The sequence below is a fragment of the Plectropomus leopardus genome, chromosome 9 (assembly GCF_026936395.1).
Source record: "Plectropomus leopardus strain MGB_pleo_1.0 chromosome 9, ASM2693639v1, whole genome shotgun sequence".
NCBI classification, from domain to species: Eukaryota; Metazoa; Chordata; class Actinopteri; order Perciformes; family Serranidae; genus Plectropomus; species Plectropomus leopardus.
The window spans coordinates 14,462,853-14,487,306 of record NC_142184.1 but is presented as its reverse complement, the minus strand read 5'-3'; the positions used below and the strand labels follow the sequence as shown (position 1 = coordinate 14,487,306).

The 24,454-nt window shown below is 39.1% G+C and overlaps 2 protein-coding genes across 3 annotated transcripts in view; one reads left to right on the top strand and one right to left on the bottom strand.

Annotated features, from left to right (window-relative positions):
* The window catches only part of fmodb (fibromodulin b), a 6,041-nt gene extending 5,253 nt beyond the window's left edge, over positions 1-788 (top strand). Inside the window, exon 2 of the mRNA XM_088082040.1 lies at positions 634-788. Within this exon, the coding sequence (XP_087938166.1) occupies positions 634-785 (152 nt within the window). The 3' untranslated portion in view covers positions 786-788. The remainder of the gene's footprint in view (positions 1-633) is intronic.
* Positions 410-24,454, bottom strand: csf1b (colony stimulating factor 1b (macrophage)). 2 transcript variants are annotated; one of them, XM_042491687.2, is made up of 10 exons: positions 24,111-24,454; positions 17,849-17,927; positions 14,051-14,170; positions 13,888-13,950; positions 13,604-13,774; positions 13,232-13,433; positions 13,007-13,143; positions 6,498-6,541; positions 3,489-3,526; positions 410-3,329 (listed from the first exon to the last, which is right to left on the bottom strand). In XM_042491687.2, the coding sequence occupies exons 1-9, from the start codon at positions 24,203-24,205 to the stop codon at positions 3,490-3,492; spliced, it is 948 nt and encodes a 315-aa protein (XP_042347621.1). In that variant the 5' UTR covers positions 24,206-24,454; the 3' UTR covers positions 410-3,329; position 3,489. The 2 variants fall into 2 exon arrangements, with proteins under 2 accessions (XP_042347621.1, XP_042347622.1); XM_042491688.2 differs by having other exon boundaries at positions 3,489-3,523; positions 24,111-24,453.

Sequence of the window (24,454 nt, the reverse complement as noted above, 5' to 3'; positions counted from 1 at the left end):
CCAGTTGACTTCTGTGATTTTGGACCCAAAGTGAAGTTCAGGCATGCACCGGTTCACCCATATAGTTTCGAGCTGTGCTGTTTTCACTATACCATTTAATTGCATTTGGCAGTTCAGCTTCAGATTTTTTTTATGTTGTTATTTCTTTGAGAGTTCGACTTGCACTCTTGGCCACGCCCAACAGTGATGTCACACCGTACATTACTCTCGGGGTGGGGACTGAGCATGCAGCGAAGTGAAATTTCCAACCAATCGGTGAAAGCAAAAGACTCTTTGAAATGATGCCCCTCCTCTAGCGGCAGGGATTTTCTATAAACACTTTCTTCAGTGGAAGCTCACACACGAAATTCAAAAGTTCCCAATAAAAAACCAAATAAAAAGAGGAGAAAAAAAAACAGTCTTGACTGAGTTTAATCAAACAAAAGTAGCTTTAATATAGAAATATGAGAACCAACTCCAACCTTCTAGCACAAAAACATACTTAAAGTCCCAGGGGGATTACACAGCAGCACTCGTTTTTATAAAGTTTGGCTTGGTTTGATTGCTCTCTGTGATTTGAATACATTTGTTCCTGCACAGGATGACTAGAACGCGTTTCCTCCCTTCATACCTATCTCCTCTTCTGTGTTTCAGAGTTCTCTCTAAAAAGTTTCTGCAGTACAATCGACATGATAAACTTCTCCAGGCTGCGAATGCTGCGTTTGGATGCCAATGAGATCAGCGCCAAAGACATTCCTTCTGAGGCTGCCTACTGTTTGCGGCGTGTTGCCTTTATTGATGTGTAGCTCTTCCTGCTCTCTCTCACTCTCTGATTTGTCTCATTCAGTGTTTCTTCATCTGTTTTACCCCCAACTTCTAATCTCCTGTCACAATGTTTACCCTAAATTGTTCACAGTCCACTCCATGAAAACAGATTTGAGATGTGTTTCTTAACTGTTAGGAGAGCTTCTATTTGTCCAAATGATTAAACAGCTCCAGCATTCGTCAACGGGAAATACCACAGCTGTATAATCACATATCCAGATGAATGGCACATGGATGACAAAGACCAATGAGAAAAGTCCAGATGATTTTCCACAAACTAATTCTTTAAGCAGTTGATGTTTTCTGGCAAAAATAGCATAAATACGATGGAACTTATGACAACATGTTGTGCTTGTGTCCTGTCTGGCAAAGTGTAACCTGTCTTCAGCTTCCTATCATTAGTGGGAGACTCAGTTTGGATCTTTGCCTCCACCATGTGGCACACGGTGATAAAACAGCAGGTTGAGCAGCCATGATTATTTGGCCGAGTCTCTCTTATGTACTATCAGTGACAGCACTACTTTTAAATACTTTACAACTTGTCTATTAACATTTTAAGCTGTATGGAAAACATTTATTCCTCCTCAACTGAGCCTATGAATTAGCCAAAGATAATTATATATTTGTTTTAAGACTGTAATAATTGAATCTAATAATTGTTTTTATTTGTAGTGTGTTTGGTAACACATTCACTTTTTGGAGTTTAATTTCTGAGCCAATGTGTGCTGTACTGTGCTTGATGGTCAGTAAGCTAATGTCAAGATTTATAACATAGCTATCATGATTCTGCATTTATCCAATTAGCAGCAAAAGTATGACAAAGTGAATATTCTATCTTGGAAACCACCACTTATTACATTTGAGAAAATAAAATCTGCTTCCAGAGTTATTTTTGTCCCTAATTATCGAGAGTGATCTATTATTTTAGCAACAGTATGCTGTGTTTCTTCTAATTTGAAGGTAAAAACAAAAGACAGTGAGATTGGGAGATTTGGAGAAAGAAAAAGGGCGGCAGCTCTCTTGACAACTAACTGGTCTTAGGCAGTTCCCACATATTTATTGTTGAAGGCAACTTGCCTTTTCATCTTGCACAGCTGCCTTTAATCCTCAGTAGAAAGGCACTAAATTGGATTATAGAAATACTTTCCTTGTTTTGTAATGTGGCGAAGTCTTGGGATATAGAATGGATTACTGCCAGCGCGGCAGCGGCGGTTTGCACCCTGATAAGCGGCAGCCTGTGAAATTAGTGTTATAGTTGGTGATATATTGCAGGCTGCACACAGTTCTGCAGCAGCTGTGGGGTAGGGTTGTGTTGTTTTTTTCTCCACCTCCGCTTCCTACATAGATTCTACAAAAAAAAAAAATTAGAGGCCAACACGCATGCATGCAGTTACATGTGGGAGTCTTTTGACAGGATTTACTGTTGTGGTCTTCTCCTCAAGACGTGTACATTTCAAGTGCGTGGGGAATAAAATTCCTCTCAAATGCAGACGTTATGCAATTGATTATTATAAAACGAGAGGCTGGACCACTACTGAGTAAACATGAGTGAAAGTCATGACAACACGAGGGAATGCATGCCTCTCTCTCTCTCCCTCTCTCTCTCTCTCTCTGTATCGTCCTGCTTTTGCTGCCACCATTCAGTAGTGATAAAATGTCACATATAAGACTAAACTATGATAGTATATATTTCCCACCAACGTCTTTTATGCCCTGCACAGTGAGGACATTCCTTGTTTAGCTGCAGCAGCGACTGGTGTGTATCTATCTGGATCGTATGTCAGCCTCTCTGCAACTGACAACAGCTTGCTGTGTTTTAACATTAACAGAATATTCTCCAGAGTTCACGCTGAGCCCATACTGATTTGTTATGAAACTGGATGAAGAAATATTTGATCATATCTGTTAGAAGTTTGCCACATGCAGACTGTGTGTTGATCGACACTGTAGGCTGATAACGAGTGAAACTAAACTGCTTCACAAAGGCTGTTTTAACAAGCAAAAACGCATTAAGTCAAACAGGATGTAGGCTATGAAGTGGCCCAGATCCTTTAATGAGGTCATTGCCGACTCTTTACATGTGATTTTGTTGTGCTCGTATATAAATGCGCTGGTAGCTGGACGGCTAGAGAGCGTTATAGTTTGGATTTGGTAGTGATGGAACCTTTATTATCAATTCGGTGATTGAATAGAGTGAGACTAATAAATAACTTGTGGAAATGTTACAAACAGTTGGTTAAGTGGTAGCAAATGGAGACACATTATTCAACATACATAACTAGTGTAAAAATAAAACTTTTTTAGTGAAAAGATATCTGTAATACATTACGCATAAACATAATATACATTATTATTCCAAATAAGGCCCATCTTTGCTCTCAGTCAAAGCCAAGCTTCTGATTAAATAGGTGAGCATGACATATTACACACACACAAATACTGATATGAAAACTTGGTCATGATGGATTAAATGTGCAGCTTCACAAGTGCTCCATCTGCTGCTGCAGCGATGTGCCCTGTGTTATCTGTGGAGATAAAATGAATATTGAAAAAACAAAGACTATAAAGATGGATGTTCACAACAGTCATACTTTACATTGTGACACAATAAATTAAGACATATAATGATGTGTGCCAGCTCCAGCTGTTTAACTGTCGGTGATGTAGGTGAGGAGGATACTCACTTTATTGTGGCTCCATCTCCATGTCCTGCAGGTTGCTGCTTTAATACAGACAAATGAATAATTTTGGATAAGTTCAATAAACACAGAAAGAGTGATTGTAAGATGTTAAAGGGGAACTTTTTTTTACCTGGACCCTATTACCACATGTGAGTAACTGACTAATGGAAACAAATATTTTTTTCAAACTGGTCCACTATTGAGACAGATTGCTGCAGCTGCAAAATTGCAGTGTAATGTTATGGGCCATTGTGCACCATCAATTTATGTCCCCTTAATGTGCTTCTTTTTACCACTGACAGGCTAAGATAGTGTCCAACATTACAAAAATGATCCTACAGAGTAATGAAACATTTACCCTTGCCTTTCACTCGTCTGTTTATTATTGTGACCAAGTCTCTCAAGAAGTTTTGTTTTGAAGTCTCGCTGGCATTTTCACATTGTTTAAATCAGCTAAATATTCACCCACCAAACCAAAATCAGAGAACCAGCTGCAACAAGTAGTGTCTCTGCCAAAAGTTGCACATGCGCACACCAAACGGACAGCTAACAAGCACTAATGTTCTGCGCCTGCGTGAAAGGAGACAGCCCTCCATACCAGCAGACGGTGGCCATTTGTAATAGTCTATCAAAACGGGGAAAACCAGATGACCACCATGAGGGTAGTTAGTTCAGCGCATTAACACCACAATCCAAAGCTGAAAGTACAGAGCATATTTATTTTGTGAACAACAACACAAAGAAGTGTGCCTTCAGAGCGCAATGGCTAAAGAAAAATAATCTTCCCTTATATGACAAGTTTGTTTCGACCTCACTCCCCCTTGACTTTAGCTGATTGTTTACTTTCCTCCCTTCCTTGTCTCTTCTTGTGCATTGAGCTGACCGGCCAATCAGAGTGATTTTATCACCAACATGCTCCACTGTTGCGGAGGCTGATTCAACACGCTGAATCGTTGGAAAAAAAGCCAACTAGCACTGATGAGGGCCCATGATGCGGGACAATCGTGGAGACTAGGTTCACGGATGCTCACTGTCAGCCCAACACTGACCGACAGTCGATTGTTGGCTCGCTGCGTCAAGGCACTGCGCTTTCTGTACTCCCCACACAACGAACATTTCCAAGCACTCCCTCCCTCCACCTCTCACTAATTTTTTGGCCATTGTTTTTCCTGCAACAAGACACCTCTTGCAAGATTTCAGAACAGGACATCTCGTTGAGTGTGACTTGAGACCTTGAGTCAAAATAGCATAAACCAGCAAAAGGTACGGAAAAACATTTTGGTTTTCTGTAATGTTTTCAGACACTTATGATTAGAGCTGTGCAATTAATTGAATTTCAATTTCCATTACGATATTGGCTTCCATTGATTTTTAAAACAAGAGAATCGAGATGAAACGATTTTGTGCAACATTAGTTTAACAATGTTGCTTCTGTCTTGTCCTTTATTTTGTAAATCAAGCATAGCCTTTTCTAGTGCTTTGCCCATCCCACCAAAGTCCAAACAGAAGTTTCAGCACAGATTGAAAACAGCGAGTCACGACACACTGCCTCTCTGGTTGTTTTGAAACTTCAGTATCTCATTTTGGATCCAGACAGTGTGCGCAGTAAGAGAGAGAGCGCGAGCGACAACAAGCAGGAGCGGGAAGAGCGGACGTGTGTGTGCCAGTGATGATGACAGTGACGCTTCAGCTAGAGGAGCAGAGAGTATAAAGTGAAACGCAGCTGTGATGTGTCAACAGTTGAGGCTGTTTGTCAGTGAATAAATGTTAAAACTCTTAAACACCCAGCACACGTTCCTATGTCTATGTCAGCTGCTGATTAAAGTGACAGAAGTTAGTTCCAAAGTTAGCAATCTAAGTAAGAAATGTCAGTGTGCTGAGACTCTCCTGAGTTAGTGAAACAATCATTGAACTTTACTCAAATTTTGATTTTGCTGTTATAGATACAGTAACTGTTATGTATTGTTACATTATTTTAGTTGGGTTAGGTTTTATTATTATGCGAATGTGAACAAACTACAGTAATGAGCAAGATGTGTTACACAGTTGTGGCTGCACCACATAGCTTTTGTTGTTTTTAAGTTCACCTGTATTTAAAGTTAAAGGACATCCAGTGAAAAATAAACACCAGAGTTAATGTTCAATAACTGCATGATGTTCCGAAGGCCAATGAGTAATCATGTTAAATTATCCTGATTTCAATATCAATCAAAAATAATCGTGATTATTATTTTTGCCATAAGCGAGCTGCCCTACTTATGATAACAATCTGATCCTGTCAGTGGCTAAACCAATAGATGTAAATTAACGGTGTACAATGCCTTAGAGATTATAATGCAGTTTTTTTCTTTTACAAAAGTTGTTGTCCTCAATAGTTACTAAACATGGGGAAACAGGATCCAGGTTCAAAATACCAAAGCTCCCCTTAAAGCTACAATTGGTAACTTTTGTGGTCAAACTAGGCGGTGCTGATCAAATATAAATTAAGATTCTCTTCCTGCGTTGCCTATTTCTCCCGTCAAATGTTTTCAGTTTTCAGAAACATATTTTAGCTGTTTAGCTGTAAAATTATAAAGATGGTCTGCCAGGTGGGCGGTGCATGGTACCCCTGTTTAACTGTATCCAACATAGCAGACAGGTCACAAACTCTCATTTCACAGCTAAACAGTACACTAAAGTACGTTAAAACATTTGAGGTGAGAAATTGGCAATGCAGTTACAGAATCTCGATTGATATTTGATCAGCACTGCCTAGTTTGACAGTGTGACCGCAGTTCATGAGCAGTGACTCACGTTATCACTGCATTAGAGACTCCGTAGTTCTGATTGGTTGTTTTCGTCCACATGCAGTAAGGCTATTAGAAATACTACATGGGACTAGAGCAGACAGAGGAATATGATTTCCCTTACACATTATCCATCTTATTTAGTGCTGTGTGAATACAGTCAGTAAATATGAAAAAAGATGTTTCTTATCAAAGTTACCAACTGTAGCTTTAAGTATGTTCTTACCTTGAGTTTGTGTATGATCTTGATCTGTGACGGTTGTGAGTTCTCTGTTTTTGGAAAGGAAATATAATTAGAGTAACTATAGATTTATTCACATAGCAATACACACAGATCTTATTTGGAGAAACTCAGCCCTTTTCAAGCAAATTACTTTTGATGATGCAACAGTTGACTGACAGGGTTGCATGTGAAGACAGAGAAAAACACTTAATTTGACCTTTTTTTGGCAAAGATATGACAGAGTTGGGACATACTGAGCACACAAAATGACAGGGCAGTATAAGGTACAGCTGCAAGAAGTGGAAATTTTTCTATGGGTGATTCAATGTTTTTTTCCACCACAAATTTGCTGAAATCCATTCTAACAGCTAAACTGCAACACAGCCTCCATTCTCCTCGACTGAGTAAACAGTCATAAGATGAGTTCTCGGCCAAGTATCACTTCAAAGTCTTTGGCAATCAAATGTTAACGTTACTTTTTCTCACCCCTCTAGACAAAACAAATATAGATTCAGCTTCTCAATGGGTGGGTGGTGGCCCAAGGCGGGTCAAAGGTCAGTTTTAAGATGATCCCATCCAAAATAAATACTACGTTTGAAGTCTTTTGTATCTTCAGTGTTGCAGATTATGATTTGGACACACTGCTCCTTGCTGCAGGGAAACTGTGCAGCTGGGATGGGAATTCCAGGTGTTTAGAAACAGACGATTTGTTTGTCTCTAAGTATTAAAAAGAGCCGTATGTTTGGCTCCTGTTTGGAGCTTCATGCACTTATAGGCTTGCCTCCAATAAAACTTTTTAAAACTGCCATATTGCCTGAAGGTGTACAGGTGGACAGAGCTCACATGTGTCAAAGACAGTTCACAGTTAACGGCCATGCTTTAGCTGCAAACTCTCTCACAGAGCTAATGTTTTTTCAACATGTACAACACATCACAGCCTAGAAAATGTTTGACCATCTGTCTTTGCAAAGATTGTTGAGGTGAGTGGACTACTTGTTTTGGCAAGATTTCTTTTTGCACATTTGGCAGATAAATACTGTTATTACACAGTTAATTCAGTGGAGAACCATTATGAAATAACCCTGCATTTAAACACAAGTGTAAAAACATGAAGTTGCTCGTGTCCTCATCCAAGGTTCATGGTGTACAATTTCCAGTGTTCCTCACGGAGCATTACATGCCTGTGCATCCTTCTGTACTTAAGACATTCTCACTGCACATGCACAGATGAAGTTCATTAAAGGCAGAGAAGCTTCAAAGGGGTTAAAGTTGAAGCCTTAAGGGGCAGTTGGCAAGGAAACATGTACCCACACACTGTGGTGGAAAGCAGGCGAGACAGGAAATACAATGAGCGGCGTCATAGACAAAGGGAGAAAGCATGGCTTGTAGTCTAAGAATAGCATGCACAAATGGAGAATTAAACCACATCAAGCAATTTTCTGCAGTTACGCAGTGTCTGTTTGTGCATTTACTGCCAGCCATGCAGCATCCCAATGACTCTGCTGTGTGTGTACTGTCATTGCATGCAATAGGTTAAATAAGGATCTCAACAGTAAATGCTTCAAATTACATTTAATCTGCTCTTTCAAGCTATATTACTTAAGACAGGAACAATTCATGCTGGAAATTGAATGTATGTCTCCCCTTCCTATTTTAAATTACTTCACTGCAGGATTCAGTGTGATTTTGAGTGTCCAAAACACAAGTCTCACCAATGACCTAGGTTGCCTTCCAGGGGCATACCCTCTTTATCTACCAAGAACTGCTTGTACTGTGTTTCGCTGACTCTTCCTCAAGCTAAAATGTCTGATTTAATTGATCATCAAAAGCTGTCTTTGAGAAACCAACTTCTCACTAATGAAGTCCTATTAGTGCTAATGCAAGTTGAAAGGGCCCCTCAAATAGACCCATTTGTTTGCCATTAACCCATCACTTGTGTTGCACTCTAATGTGATTGAATGCTGAAAGTCACTGATATAAACTTCCCCTCAGTTCCGGTGTAATGTGATTTAAATCAAAATAAAACCCAACATGTTTGTGAAATGGCTAAACCTAGTTTCCTAGCTGATATATTTTGCATTTTTGTTTTTCAAATTTTAAAGTAAAACTTTATGTCAGACTAAGATGAGACTGCATGACAAATACTTACAAGAAAAATCACAACACTTCATCATTAAATAAAAAAAAAAACACCATTAGATGTAGGCCATCTTGCCAGTGTTTTCTTGGCTTAGCTGAGTACCACAAACAGCATATCATTGGACTTGTTAAAGCGTTTATGATGCTGCTGACTGACTCATCCAAACAACAAATAAAATTGCACGTCCAAATTCTTAGAAGCGCCTCCCAAGTGGGAACGCCAGAGGAAACAAACAAATTTAGCTCTTCTTCTTCCCATTAAGCTTACTTTCCTCAAATTTGAGGGAAAACTTCACATACAACAGTATGTTATATGTAATTGCTGACAATATTTTTATATTAAAAAGATATATGTTTTATTAAACATACATGTAAGTGCTTAATCTTAATTTTTTTTTTTTAAAAAATGTGCAAATAGCCCACACTGTATCTATCATTTTTCCAAGAAACCACATCCATGAAAACCTCAACGTCTGGCATCTCATGAAAACCACACTAACAACCATAACCCCAAAATATGACAGCTACAGTTTTTTTTTTAAAACAGCAATATGGCATACTAAAACCTTATTGTCAACACCACCTAAACTGAGACCAAATCATGACCAAGACTAGACAACACTAGAGCTGTACCCAACTCAGAATTATGCCAGTCAAATCAGATTAGGCTGCTTCATACAAATATTTGACGATTCATTCTCTTTTTTCCATACGAAGTTTTAAAGTTTGAACAGGCTACACAGGACGTTTAGTGTGACAGCGGCAATATGTAGTATTGTAAACAAGCTAACGGTGCTAAGAACAGACCTGCAATGTGCAACAACATTTTTTGCAAAAACTAGATATCGAACAAAAGCCAGACTGTGACACAGGCAAAAAAAATGACTGCTTGACTGGAAGCAGTCTCAGTCCACTGAGGGGTCTTGGACTGACGATACAACTCCCAGACTTTCAAGGGTCAGCAAAATGTGCAAAATGCAAACCATAGACAATCCTCAAACTGATCTGAAATATCCATATCCCCATAAAAACACCCACAGAAAACAAATGAAGATTCCTCTAAATTCTGTTTTATTGCCTCATACAGTATATGAAGGAAGTGAGTGCGTGGGAATTTTCCTTTGTTTTCTGTGAACAGAAAAATACAAACACCAAGGGGGTGAAATGAGTTTAACCATCTTTTTTCAAAACTCCTTTTTTTTGCACAGGCAATTAAGTGATGTTGTTTAGTGATGATGTAGTATTGTGGAGGGATTGTGGTCTTTAAATAAAATCATGAGTCCTCTTACAGGGGTTCTTTTTGGGGAGTTTTTCCTTGGGTGATGTGAGGGTCTAAGGGCAGAGGGATGTCGTACACTGTAAAGCCCTCTGAGGCAAACCATGTTTTGTGATAATGGGCTATATAAATAAAACTGACTTGACTTGACTCTTTGTCTCAGACTGAGACAACTGAGAATAAGCAGTCGAGTCTAATACGAGACCAATCTTAAGTTCTACAACACTGGATTTAACATTGGGATTTACATAGAATATTTGGAATTGATATTTATTTTTACACATCATTGGGTTGTTAACATACATATAGCATGTTGTTTTTAATAAATTTCTGTCTCAAAAGTGAACTATGAGAAAAACTATGACTAATGAAACTATGACTATGACTAGTGAAAACTATGCAGAACATTTTAAACACATAAGATAGAAATTTGACTTTGAACTTGAGGCGCCCCTCAGTGTGCCCCTTTGTGCAGATTACATGCTCATGCCTGCAGATCTCAATCAATGCATCACTTGCATATTAGTAGTAGTAGTAGTAGTTTGTTTAAAGCTCTGGCATCAGAATTAGTTAATCCCTAGGGATTTAGCTGTGGCTGCCCAATGTTTACTAATTACATATCTTGGTCAGATGCATAAACAAAATTTCACCACTAGGATATATAAAATGTAGCTTTTCAAACTTTCCAAAATAAACACTGAACACAAACATGGAGCAGTGTCATTTACTGCCACCAAGCCTTTTTAGACTCTTGTCAAAAGGAAAACTATCTCCAGCTTTCCTATTAATGTAAGCACTTCACAGCCCACAGACACCTAATATAACACTTACTATACATAATTCAATGAAAGCCAGGTTTCTTCAGCTTTCTCTGAGAGAAGCACCACAGCTGGTAATGTTCCAGGGCTCTCACTTTATTGGGCTCATATTACACCTTTTTTGCATGTTTCATGTTTTTAAGGGGACATAAAAGCACTGCACTTGGTGAAGTATTTGTTTTGTGAAATAGGTGAGAGTTTGAATATTAGAGTATGCCAAGCTAAGGATTTAGGTTAAACAAACATGGCCAAATGTGAATCATGAGCCTCAGTAACTTGAAAAACCACTACTCTGAGTCATACGATGAATACTCTGAAATGAAAGCTTATGTTGCCAAATAGCCTCAAATAGAAGAAAGAACATAAATACACTGATGTGCATTTGCAGAGTTTTGTGCATGTGCTTCGGCAGAGTAACTCTTCTGTTCCCACTAGCCTTCACATTATTTTGTTATGCTAGGGCTGGTACTTAGTAAAGGAAAAACCATTCCCAGATTTCCTGATAGTATGATTTTTTAATTTTTTTTTTTTTTTTTTTTTTGCAAATGTTGGGCTTAAAGGATCAGTGTCGTCTACCGTTATGTGAATGAAACCACAGAATGTATGGAGACCTTCATGAGAAAAAAAGTTAAACTTTACCTACTAGCAGGCCTATTAGCATATAACTGCTCTCAAGAAACCACAGCCTTGACAGGTGATAAACTACAGTTGGTGCTGTTTCAGGACTATGTCCCCCTGCTCAATATCATCTTAATATGACAAAATAAGGGGACCTTTCAAAGGGTTTTATGATCATTTTATGATGTTTTTCCCAGGGTCATTGTTCTATGTATGTCTCCCTGGATCATTATGTTGAACCACTAAATGTCTGCTGATGTTATACGAAACCAATACTAAATTTGCAGGCGAGACAATGTCCTTGATTTTTTAGACCTCAATATATCCACAGTGGGTGAACAGATTTTTAGTGCCCGTTTCCCTACAGTCTTTTACAAGTTGAACTTATCAGTCTCTTACAATGTTAATTTAAATCAAGGACATCGGGCCCTGGGAACATACCAATTACGCAAAATAATTTAGTTGCTTAACTATTAAATTATGTTAAGGTCATTACCAAGGCTTAATGAACAACGACAAATGTTGATTGTGAGATTCAGCTAGACTGTAATCTGAAATAATAGCTGATGGCACTGGAATTATTCTGTCAAAAGCTTTTTTATTTATAAAACTGGTTGATCATTGTAGATGTGATCCCTATAAGCACTTTCCACTGCTGTAGTGTTTTAAAACTTGTTAGCCTGTAAAAAGCTGCATCCTATACTGCAAATGTTGAAAAACAACCCAATCACCAAAAGGAAAAGTTGTCATTGTTTTTGCAGACCACAGATAATTTGCACTTGTACATTACTTTGTAACAGATGCACTTAAACTTCACATTTCTAAACACTGTGGTGTGATTAGGGTTAGGCACAAAAATTACTTGGTTATGGGTAGGAAAAGATTGTTTTGGCTTAAAACAGGTCAAATGTTTTGTGTGTTTCTCTGGATCAATATGTTGAAAGCACTCAGCTACAACTAAAAGCCTGAACTGATGTTTTACTAAACTTATGTCCTCAAATTTGCATGCAAGGCAATAATTGTGTTTCCATCTAAATGAGGCGTAAATTTTAACCAAATTCACAGAAAATGAGCAAAGAAAATGCAAAGTTATTTCCATTATCTACTGTTATGTGAATATTGGGAATTGATTCAGTGAGTCCTGTCAGGTGGCACTACAGCAGAGGGTGAAACAACATGGCATAATTAAAGGGAGCCAGTCAAACCTTGAACTAAGGAAAACATTGGATGTATATGACAGAGAGCACACTGGACAACAAAAGTAGCACAAACTACTACAACAGCTCTGTTTGCGTACACACAAATGACGCCAGGTAATTTAGTTAGATTGTTTACCTGAGCTTGTCATAAACCACAGCTTTGAGATATTATTTGAAAACAGCTGACTACACCAATTAACCTCAAATAGGAGAAAAGCCATGAATGCACACATGCATTTGCAGACTTTTGTGCTGCTGCAAAATCTGCTCCTACCAGTGAGTCCAGCCTCCACCTTATTTTGTTGTGCTCAGTATTTACCAATAAGGGAGGGCAGAGGGAGTTACCCAGAAAGCACAGCCTGGCTGCCAAGGCGTGGTTTACTGCAATATGACTGGAATGCATGGCTAAACTTTATTAGGGCACATGTGATTTGGGAGTCAAAACAACAAAAGCATTGGTACCTTTTGTGTGATGAGACAGTAGAGAATGAGTACGAACAGCAGTCCTCCGCAGATGGAGACAATGATGAAGCCAAGCTTGTACAGGTCTGCGACTGGTCTTCTCTGTGAGGCATTCACCGAGTTCCTACCATAATTTTCTGTTGAGAAAGACACACATTCTGTGATATCAGTGGCTATGAACATCTGCATAAGTCATCACAGAACTTTTGCAGAAGAGATTCCCACCTGTAAAATAAAGTGTGGGTGACTCTGTGTATAGGTCTGTGGTAGAGCCAAAGGTTTCTGTGTATTCCTGCTGGCATGTCCAGTCTACTGGTGCATCACTCGTTGTCATCAGCTCCCAGTACACAGAGAGCACCTCCGAAGCCCTCTGCAGCGCCTCTGAAGTCGACCCTCTGTAGAGCATCTCAAAACTCTCTGGCTTGTCCTGCAGCAGATTCCGAGAAACATGCTTTAAATTTTTTCCCAAGTATTACAGATTTATCTCCTTGTGCTTGGCAGCTCTTCACTTCAAATATTTTGTCTTCATGTTTCATATTATAGAAAATTTTATCCTTCAGTTGGAAGAGACAGGCTGTACTTAGAACACGCACTCACCTCCACCTCTTCATTGATCTGAGGCACACATTTCTGAGAGTAGATGTTGAGGATGAGCGCTCTCAGGGTCTGAACGTAGCCATCATTGACTGAACCCCGACTGTATTTGAAGTGGGTGGTGAGGAGCTCCAGGATCCAAGGTAAAGCAGCTTTTACAAAGCAACATTTGCTCTGTGGGAAATCAGAAAACGAGGTAATAAACATGAAAGCATGTTACAAATAATGGAAAACTGGAAAGTGGATCAAAGTTTTGGAAAGGAAACAGTCAGCAAATGTTACCTTACCAAACTTCTCCGTTCTATGAATGTGTAGGTTATTGAGCACCCGCTTCTCAACTGGTTGTCCATCTGCAGAAACAACAACACAGAGAAATTGGAGCCCGGGTCATTTAGGGTGATCTCTTTGTTGCTGATGTTGATATAACAACCATGTTGCTTCAACACTTACCAGATGCCTGACTGTCAGCAGGTGCTCCCTCGTGATGGAGTGTCTGCATGGACCAGGGACCTCAGCCATAGTCAGAGGGAAGCTCAGGAACATAATTACACACAGACACTTTACCTGCAACTAACACACGCAAACATTATTATGATTAAGTCGATTGCACATTATCCTCTCTTCCCTCAAGTCTTTGAGGGGAAGGATGACACACGTGGACATTTAAATTAAGATGAAATAAGAAAACATTATAGTTGCACATGATAACTATAATACACACACTTATATCTACATTAGTAATGATTATTTATCTAAAATCTTATCGTGTAAATATTTTTTGAGAAAGCACCAACAGTCTACCCAACAATACTGTTGCAATATTGGTATCAAGGTATTTGATAAAAATTGTGAAATTTTACTTTCTACATATCCCCTAGCTCTAATACATATATATTGTTGTAAAGTAAGTGGCAAAGATAAAGAATATAGATCAGGATATCTAAATACATTTGTAAATATGTATGATAATGAATATATAGAAAATACATTCAAAACATTAAAACCAGTAGCTGGTGAAGTGAAAAAACATTTATTATTCTGTTACAATACAATGTTCTGCTGGGAAACCTTTGGTCCTGGCAATCATGTAAAAGCCACCCGATACACTCCACCCACCCGCACACCGTTAAAGACCAAGTGCCCTTCGAATGGCAAACCGCAATGGCAGCAGTCCAGCCAGTTGGATGTTCCTTGTCCCGTTACTCTGACTATTCCTGAGCAGGTTTTACAGTGTGGCATGGTCCTTGAGTCATCAGTAGGGCTGGGTATTGGTACTTGATACCTTAAAGGTACCAAACAACTCTGTGCCAAACATCACTTCCATTCGATCCTTCTTGCGTCAGGGGTCTGATCCTAAAACCGTACCATCTTTCCGCCGGATCAGCAGACTCTCTGTCTTAGCCATCCTGAGCCACTATCCTCACGGAAAACAGTCAGCTTAACATCTGCCCGGTAAGCAGCAGCTACACAGCTGCAGCAGCATCTACCATCCAACACCATGCCAACTTAATCTCACCGACACTAAGACAGCTGGACTCTGACATTAAACTCCTTGATGAAAAGCCTTGTGAAGGTAACAGTTAGTCCTGTCACTGTGTGTGTGCAGCTGGGCGGACTCACACAACTTTCCTCTGTGCACACTCAGTAGCAACAGCAACATCTTCAATTTCTCTCGTCACAAGACATCAAAGGATGCATTTAACAAAATATCAACTCCTAACAACGTCGGTGGCCAGTTTGGTTGTTTAAAGAGGATAAATACAGGTGTTGTGTCTGTATACTGGGTGCCGTAAACCCGCCCGGTGCTTTTACAAAAGTGGCATAATGTTCTCTCGCCCTTTTTTTTCCCCCTTTCTCTCTATCTATCTCTCTTGTGATTGCAAATAAAATTACTTGAAGGTTTATTTTCATTTTTTTTAAACAATACCCAGCCCTAGTCATCAGAGAGTATTGTAATGAGTAGGGCTGCAACAGTATGACATTTTTAAAGTGCGATAACCATCTCAGAAAATATCACGCTTTCATGGTATCACAGTGTTTGGTATAACACAATTATTATTAATATTATTATGTAGCTGATTATGATCAGCTACAATTAGCCTTAAAAGAATGAAAACAGGAGTCTTCTTTGGTGAAACAAACAATTATAATTAAAATAGACACTTTTTTTGATGGAAGTATGTATAAAAAAGGGAATCAAGGGGGAAAAGGAGTTGCAAATGTGCAGAAGAGATTGTCAGTTTTAATTTTTTAAATACCATAGATAAGCGCATTAATACAAAATGACAACCATCAACTTTCATATCACAAGTGCATGTTTTGATATAGAAATGAAATTTCAAAAAATATTGTAAAAAAAAAATTCCATACCACAATATACCTTGAAACCAATATATCTCTGCAACTCTAGTCATGAGAAGAAATACTTGCGCTGTAATGGTGTTTGGAACGTGTCAAGTCACATCCACATGAATGCCAGAACCAAACGTTTCTCAGCAGACCATTGCATTGTACCGTGATCAATGTTATACACTTCACCTGCCATTGGTTTTAATGTTTTGGCTCGTCAGTATATATAATCTAAGGTGAAAATTGTGAAAATTAGCTGTTGTGTTGTAACTGGTACGTGATGGACACACCACTAATGTTCTGTTGTTTACTCAGCTGGCCAGTGCACTGATGCATCCTAAAAACTATTACGTGACAAAACTTACTCAAATATATCATGCATGTTGACAGCCCAAAGATGAATGATCTCATCTATGACAACATTAAGGGTCAAGGATGCATCCTGACCTTAACCAATTCAATATGAATCCACTCAGCATGGTACTTTCCCTCCCAAATGGTGATAATGTTTTCTTTATAAGGGAGATTTCTTATAAATGATTTTAAAAGGAAACTTTAAGCAGTTCAAAGCAAACCTAAATGGAATTACCTCCTATTTGTGCCAAAACAGTTAAACACTATGCATCTGAACAACTGCGCCCATGAAATTTTCAATAAACTACACGTACAAGAGCTGCAATAGCAACATCAATTTTTTTTTAGCCCTGCACACTATTTGTGTGTATTTCTGTTTCCTAAGATGAGTTTAAATATCGCGTTTTGAGTTTCAGCAAAATGCACAGTGCCTCTTTGGCTGCAGCGCTACCGGTGACCGTTATTTAACTGTGTGTGACCTCAGAGGAGTTAGCGCGTGTTAGACAAGTTCCAACTACGGTCAAACAGTGCCCTCTACCACGGAGGCTCAGCCTGGAAGAGCAGCAGACTCCTCTTGTAGGCGATGATGTCTGCTACCAAGCACCTTCTGGCAGCTTTTACAGTAAAAATGGGCTCCATATGAACTTAATCTTCTACTGACGATTAAAACATGTTGACAAGCATATGCTCCTCACAGTGCAGGCAAAATGTCTGCACTGGAAGGTATTCCTTCATAGTCATCTTATTGAGATACTTGACCTGTGTGTTCAGCTCCTGCAACAGTTAAGACAAAAGCTGGCAAAAATCTGACTTGAAGCAATAAAACAGGACTTACTCATTGCCTGTTCTACTTCTGAGATGTATTACTACACAAAAGGCAATTCTTTTAAAGCCACCAGAGACAAGAGGTATTCCTTTCACTGTTGCTTTCTTTCTTGTTGTCTGTTCCCAATATAAGGCAGAGCTGTACAATTTATTCTTGTATAACTTTTGGATTATGGAACATAAACTTGACTCTCTCTGTAAAGATTATGTGTCCTGGTAACCATGTGTCATGATTTGCATTCAAACTGTACAGCATGTGCATGCAAATGTTGCCAGGATCTGAAGGAAGGGGGGGAAATTCCTGTGTCCTTGTGGTTTTAACTATAAAAGCAAATACAAAATAATAATCTGGTAAAAAGTGGCATTTGAAACAAAGAAGATAACAGGGGGTTCCCAGAGTTATACAAGAAGCTACGTGTGAGCTGACAGACATTATGCCAACCTCTGACGGGTATTGGAAACCCACTTGTTGATTGATGATGATCAAATTAATGTAATCAAATAAAACCATTTATTTGACTGGTATGTGGTAAAGGCAGCAGCACATGATGCAAATGTCACCTGTCACATGTTTTTTTTTCTCTTCCTGCTGTTCATGATATCTCTATGTAGGTCAGCAAATCAAGCAAACAACTTTATAGACTGACACAGAACATCATTTTCCTGCACTGACTGAAACATTTTTGTCTACAGTGATTTATAGAAAAGGTTCTCACCTACCTTAGCTTTGCTCTGAATCAGGGTTGACACAAGGATGGTCATCTGGTAAGTGTTTGACAGTGGAAAACACTGGACTCCTCTGTCACACACATTGAAGCAAAGAGATCCTTTTCATATATTCAGTTCCACTCCACAGAAAGGATTTTGCTGTTAAGTAAATTTGACACTTCGTCATGTGGCGCTGTTCTTAAAGGCATTGCATGATGTGCTCCTCCCGCACGGAGTGAGTTCAAACCGAGACTAACTGTCGCAGCTGACAGACAGCCCTTTTAAAGACCTCCCACCTCTCCTCAAAATACAGGATCCTGGTCTCTACAGAAGTGTCATGGAAGATTGATTTTTGGAATGTAAATTGCCTGTATAATGTATTTTCTGTTCAGAGTGAGCTTCTGAGGGAATTACTAAAATGAAAAATTTTACAATAAATCTTATGGGAGCTTGAGGTATAGATGCTTACAACATCTGTTCTTGTTCTAGAAACTTTATCCCTTTGAGGCAATTTGCATTTTAAACACAAGTCTGCATGTGAACTCTGACAGCAACATTTCTGATGAAAGGCTACACACCCTTGCTCTGACACTGTGATCGAGTGGACCCACCAAGCATGAAAAATCAGATCCACTCAGCTCTCGCAGAGAAGTTCAGCGGATCACTGCGGGGTTCTGGCGAGGTTGTTTAAGGCAGGTGATGTTTCCTGCTGCTCAAGGAATCCCTTTTTTTTCTTTTTTTTTTTTACACCATCATGTTGCACCATAGGGAGGATTGGTTTACGGTGACAGTGGGGGTCTTAGTGTATGACCTGACAAATCCACATAAACGCCTTTATAGGCTACTTTTGACAGGGAACAGATCGACAGACTCCAACAGAGAAAGCAAGAGAAAGAAAAAAAAACATTTAGTCTGGGATCTATTAACACAGGAAGTGAATTCCATTGCTTTGAACACATTCCAGCATTAAGCATTGTAAACTCCTGTAACTGCGTCATTTATTGCTGTCCTACTGTGAGATTTTGTGTTTTCATACTTGAAATTTTGCCTTTTGAATATAAAACATGTGATGAACAAATAAAATATCATGCATTGTGGTCGATACCCAACAAAAATGTCATGTAGTTAAAATCTGATCCACTCTGGCAGCAATCACATTAAAATGCCGTTTACTTGTTACAACATTAGAAACAATAACTTTATCACCAAATCAGAACAATAATAGAACACTGGACTTCTATTCTGTGTAATGAGTACTTTTTGATATCGTTTGATCAGCCACGCCACCGCCATTGCATCCTGCTGCCGTAAATAGAGTACCGCAGGAATGAGTCCTAGAACCCAGAAATGTGATGCATTTCAGCACCTCCTGTTCCCTCATCTGACACACAGTGGTTTTTGGTTAGATGCCTGAAATAAGGTCTCTGGTTAACACTAGCTTAAGAGACTTTCTCGTTTTGTTCTACGCCATAAAATACGTCAGTAAATACCCTACTCTTGATTTTGAAGCTTTAATTTTTCTTTAAAAAGGTGGTTGCTAAAAAATGGCTAAATGAGACTACAGAACATCATCAAGCTGAACCGTGCCGAATGCGGCTTTCCAGCCTTGTTGTGGTGGCGATGCTGAAGTCGTGCATCTGTAGGGTAGACCCTTTACAGCCTAGCATTGGCTTTTTACTTCTGGAGATCGCATTCAGGCTTAACAAATCCTAAAAGTGGTGTTCATTTGTTAAGATTATCTTGCTGAACAAAAAGTGTAAGTAACTTAAACGTTTGAGATTATTTTCTGCATTGATCCAAAATAGAATGGAAAAATCTCATAGGCTCTCATAGGGAACCAGGGCACCTCTAACGTCCGCGCGGGCTACAGAAAAACATCATCCCTGCAGCACTCTCTAGTCTAAGTGCTCTCTATACTCTTTAAAGTGCCAAGTGTGTATTAATGCACCAGTGAAAACAGTCACCAGCAAATGCACTATTTACTTATGTTACAGTAACATTTACTTAAAACTACAGTGCCCAGCAGCACTAGGAAATTAATCAACCTTTTTTAAAATTTAAACTACATATTTGTAAGTCATCTTTAAAAAAATCAATCAATCAATGCATATGTCACATGAAATCATAAGGAACAATGCCTGTGAAATGTGTGTGATTAGATTTATGTCTCCAGTAGGAACTATTTGCCAAAATACATCTGACACGGAAGCAGCAACACGTGAGCCAAATCGCATCAATTGTAATAAACTAAAGCTGCTACACTAACCACAGAAGCCGTGCTTGCCCATGCAGTCATCACGTGACTCTTCTAAGTAGCAACCTCCAAGGCTGGCAAATGCCAAAAACTGCAGTTCACTTAGTCCCGATAGATCTCCATGTTGAAATGTTCAACTTTACAGCAGAAATACATTTATAGCCTGGTACCAAAAAATAACAAAAAAAAAACCCAGCCTAAGTCTCAATCGCTTATTTCACAATTCATGGTACAACGCTGAATTATTTACCCATTTACATTTTATTATGGCCCAAAATTACATATATTTAGGGGCTTGGCCACTTGAGTGACAGGCTGGCTGTAAGTTCGCTGCAGTCTATGAGTCAGATCCAGCCCTCACTCCTCCACAGCTACAACCTCTCATCCAAATATGGTCACTCTGGCTCCAAAGAAACACAAATGGCAACAGCCTAAATGCTGACCTTGAGGCTTCAAAACTGCACTACACAAACCAATGGGTGATGTCACGGGAGCTTCGTTCATTATTTGCATAGTCTACAGGCTCTTCTCTATTTTTTTTGCAGCTGGTCCCTAAAACAGGTAAAAACTACATGGAATTGTGTAAAAAAGAAAATGGTACAAAGGATTCAAAAGAATACCTCGTTGGAACAGAGGCAATTATAAATGTTTTTACATTTCACATTCAAATAAGTCAATCAAATCAATGCATCCTGGAAATAAAATGATCCAGTTAGTTAATTCAGAACCAAAATAGTGTATCGGAAGAGTTGGACTCAGAACAAGATTCAGCATTTTTTTTCCTCTGGACTGGCCCATTGCATCTCAATAGGATTTACACAACTCAAAGCAAACAGCACGATAAAATTCACCTGTATCTCATAAACACAGGTTTTACAACGCAGGACACAGCCATAAGCTTCCAAACACTGCATGACCAATTTCAGTATCACTTGGCAATATGCACATTTTGAAGCTGGCAGCAACCACAAGCCACAAAAAAGAAATCTGTGCACCAGGTGAAAAAAAACCCCTGTCCACTCCACTCACGTGAAGCGTTGCATTCATGCCTGTTTCAGCTGTAACAGGCTTGGTAGTGCTGCAGACATGAAGCGAAGTCAGAAGGTATTAAGAAACAGATAAATGTGTTGGTTTGATCTTTTCATTAAGTAATAGAAAGAAAATAAAACATATATGAAGATCTGAATTAGCTATACTTTAAGTTAAGGCCCTGAGCGCTACTATCAACACTGAATAATGCTTAAGAAATCTGTTCATGGGACTGTTCTGGAAAGTGTGATATGGTTTCAAATTCAGGGCATGGGCAAGACATCAGGAGGGTTACACAGTAATACAGCATGTGTCTATGGCTGAGCTCTTATGTATGCAACAGAAAATCAAATGAAGGAGCAGGAGACAAACCCATATACAATGTGTTTGTACAGGGTCCAGAATTTGGTGCTATGCACTTTTGACCTTGTTTATCTGCATTTTCAATCATGATGTTCTGTTCCATAGCACAAAATGTTTAGAGTAAAACTGAAGTGGAGGACGGGGTTATAAATTAACATGAATATTGTGGACAATTACATCAGAGACTCTAATGATGTCTGTAAGTAGGAATGTCTCTGGCCTAGTCCTCCTTTTGGAACAAAAACTTCCCAAACTTAAACAAGAAAAAATTAGATCTGACGACGGCTCAAATTAGTTATAATGGTTGAGTTATCCTAGCCGTCAGTGCCTCCACTTATTCATGAGTGGTCTTCTCGTTTAACTCTTGACAAGAAACTTGAGAGATAAGCCCAAAATGTAGAGGAATGTAAAAAGAGTCTTCTCTCATTATGTGTAAAATCTGTGAATGAGTAAGTTAGACGAGTGATATTTCTTGGCTTGAAATGATGACATAAATATATACAATAAATAGTTATTCAACAATATAAAACACTAGAAATTTGTTACATACAGCCACCAGATCGACAGATTGGAGTCTTGTTAAGCAAGAGAGGGCAAATGTTCAGGCAAGAAGGCTTGTGCAACTACTTCAGTTCAATATTTTGGATATAGCCTGAAGTTTATCTAGGAAATATTTGGCAGGCATTCTGTAGATCACAGTATATGTTGTGAAACATGCTGGTTGTCTTGACTGGTTTCCATTCTGAACAGTTCTGTTGACACAAAGCATGATAGGTGTTTTTGCAATGGTTTGAATGTACTGTTGATTAAATGCAATGACAGAGATATCCACCCTCACCTCACTGCCTGCTGTCAACAGATAAAATCTAAAAAAGACAATTCATGGATGTGAGAGCAAGGAAGCACGAGGCGCTCTCACTGTCACATGAGAGGTCTTTCCCAACCAATTCAAAGAAAATGAGACAAAAAGATCTGACAGGGGCGTCTGATGAATATATGTGCTTGTATTGTTTTGTTATCTTTGTGTTTACTCTGCCTGCTAAGTCAGCAAGAATAGCTTTTTTGTCGAGTCAGTTTTTAAATCACCTTAAAGACACATGTTTACTCTTGTGGGGTTTTCTACTTCAGACATTTTTATGATGAGCGTCACTCAGATATAGAGCAAGATTATGAAGGCTGATACTTAGGCCACGTATTGTATTTCTTCTGGCCCATTATACGCCACTTTCTCAGCCCAAGACTGTCCATAATACAGCATGATGGTCAAATCAAACATAAATGGGCCTGATCTTGACCAATATGTTTGACAGAAAAAAGGCTGCGGTATAGTACTGGCCCATACACTGTATCCTGATATGAAGTAAAAGAATGTATTGCTGGCAAAGCCTTGGCCAATACTAAAAGCTCAAGAAACAACATTAGAGAGAAGAGTAGAAACACTACAAAACAACAGCAGTAGAAACAACATTAGAAACTCTACAGCAGATTCTCTGAAACAACAGTAGAAACTCTGGAAACAACAAAAGAGAGTCTAGGAACAACAGTAAAAACTCTAAAATAAAAAAACAGAAACTCTATTGAAAACTCTTCAATAGTAGAAGCTCTGGAAACAACAGTAGAAACACTCAAAACAAAAGTAGACACTCAAAACACAATAGAATTTCTCATAAAAGCTGCAGACAAATAAAACAACAGTAGAAACTTGGGAAACAACAGTAAAAACACTTGAAAAAACATTAGAAACGCTAGAAAAAACAGCAGAAACAACCGGAGAAACTCTGTAAACATCAGAAGAAATGCTCAAAACAATAGCAGAATCTCTCAAAAACTCTGGAAGCAACAGTGTTGCAACACTTTTGTCAGATGTACGATAATTGTATCGTATTTGTACGATGATTTTGCCCTCTGTACAATGTTCCATCAAAATTCCTGTAATGTAAGATAATTAGACCATACATACAATAAGCAGTTTAGTTTGCACGTCTGATTTCTACTCATTTCCTGGCTCCTACAGGTGTGTCTACGCATTACTTCTCACATGATCTCCTTACAGATGCAGATATAGTGCACTGTATAGTGTGTTCGCAATTTTGTAGTGGTGTCCGAATTCTGAATTCTTTGCTGTTAATTTCACCCACTATATAGTGCACTATAAAATGCCCACAATGCACAGCAAATTTGAGTGTACATACAATGTAAACCACATTCAACTCCCATCTACAACAACGCAAGGCGCCTGTGTATTTCCGGGGGAAAAAATTCCAACGTAGTGTCCAAAATCTCGTTTGGTTATTCCCTATATAGTGCACTATTTAATACACACTATATAGTGAATAGTGAGTGAGTGAAGGAGGGGAGGCTTTTGAACACAGCTTAGACATCAACCTTGTTGTTCTTGGCATGAACGCGCTCAGACGGTGAGCGTTCACTCTCGCGACAATTCAGCACGCTCATTTTCCAGCACCCACCATATAGGACCAAAATTAGAACAGAAAAAGCAGCAGGGCTTTCCTACCCAGTATAAAACTTAAGCGCAGCAATACTCGTTTTCTTTCTCTCTTTCCCCACTTGCTTGCGGGAGTCCGCGGAAAGTCAAACAGCACACTGCATAACGTTAGCTTAACTTACCTGCTAGCCTCGAGCTGCAGCTTTGAAGTGGAAGAAGCACAGTCCTGATGGTAGTTACTCTGTCGTTCGTTGTTCAATCCTCCCGACAACTTCATCCTCCATTTAAAAAAAAAAAACAGCAACAAAACGTCCAGCTCCGAGGCCGTCAGTCACCGGTGCCGCCTGCAGCACACCGGCGGAAGCTGCTGTGTTACAGGTGTTGTGTGGAAATGTGCTCCCCTAATAGTGTTTCGTTCCTGGTAAAGCGAAGCGTCCCGCTCGGTGGTGGAAACACAAACTTTAAAGGAGATACAAACTGCAGTACAACGATAGTGCTTCGCTTAGCTTGTCTATTCAAAAGAGGC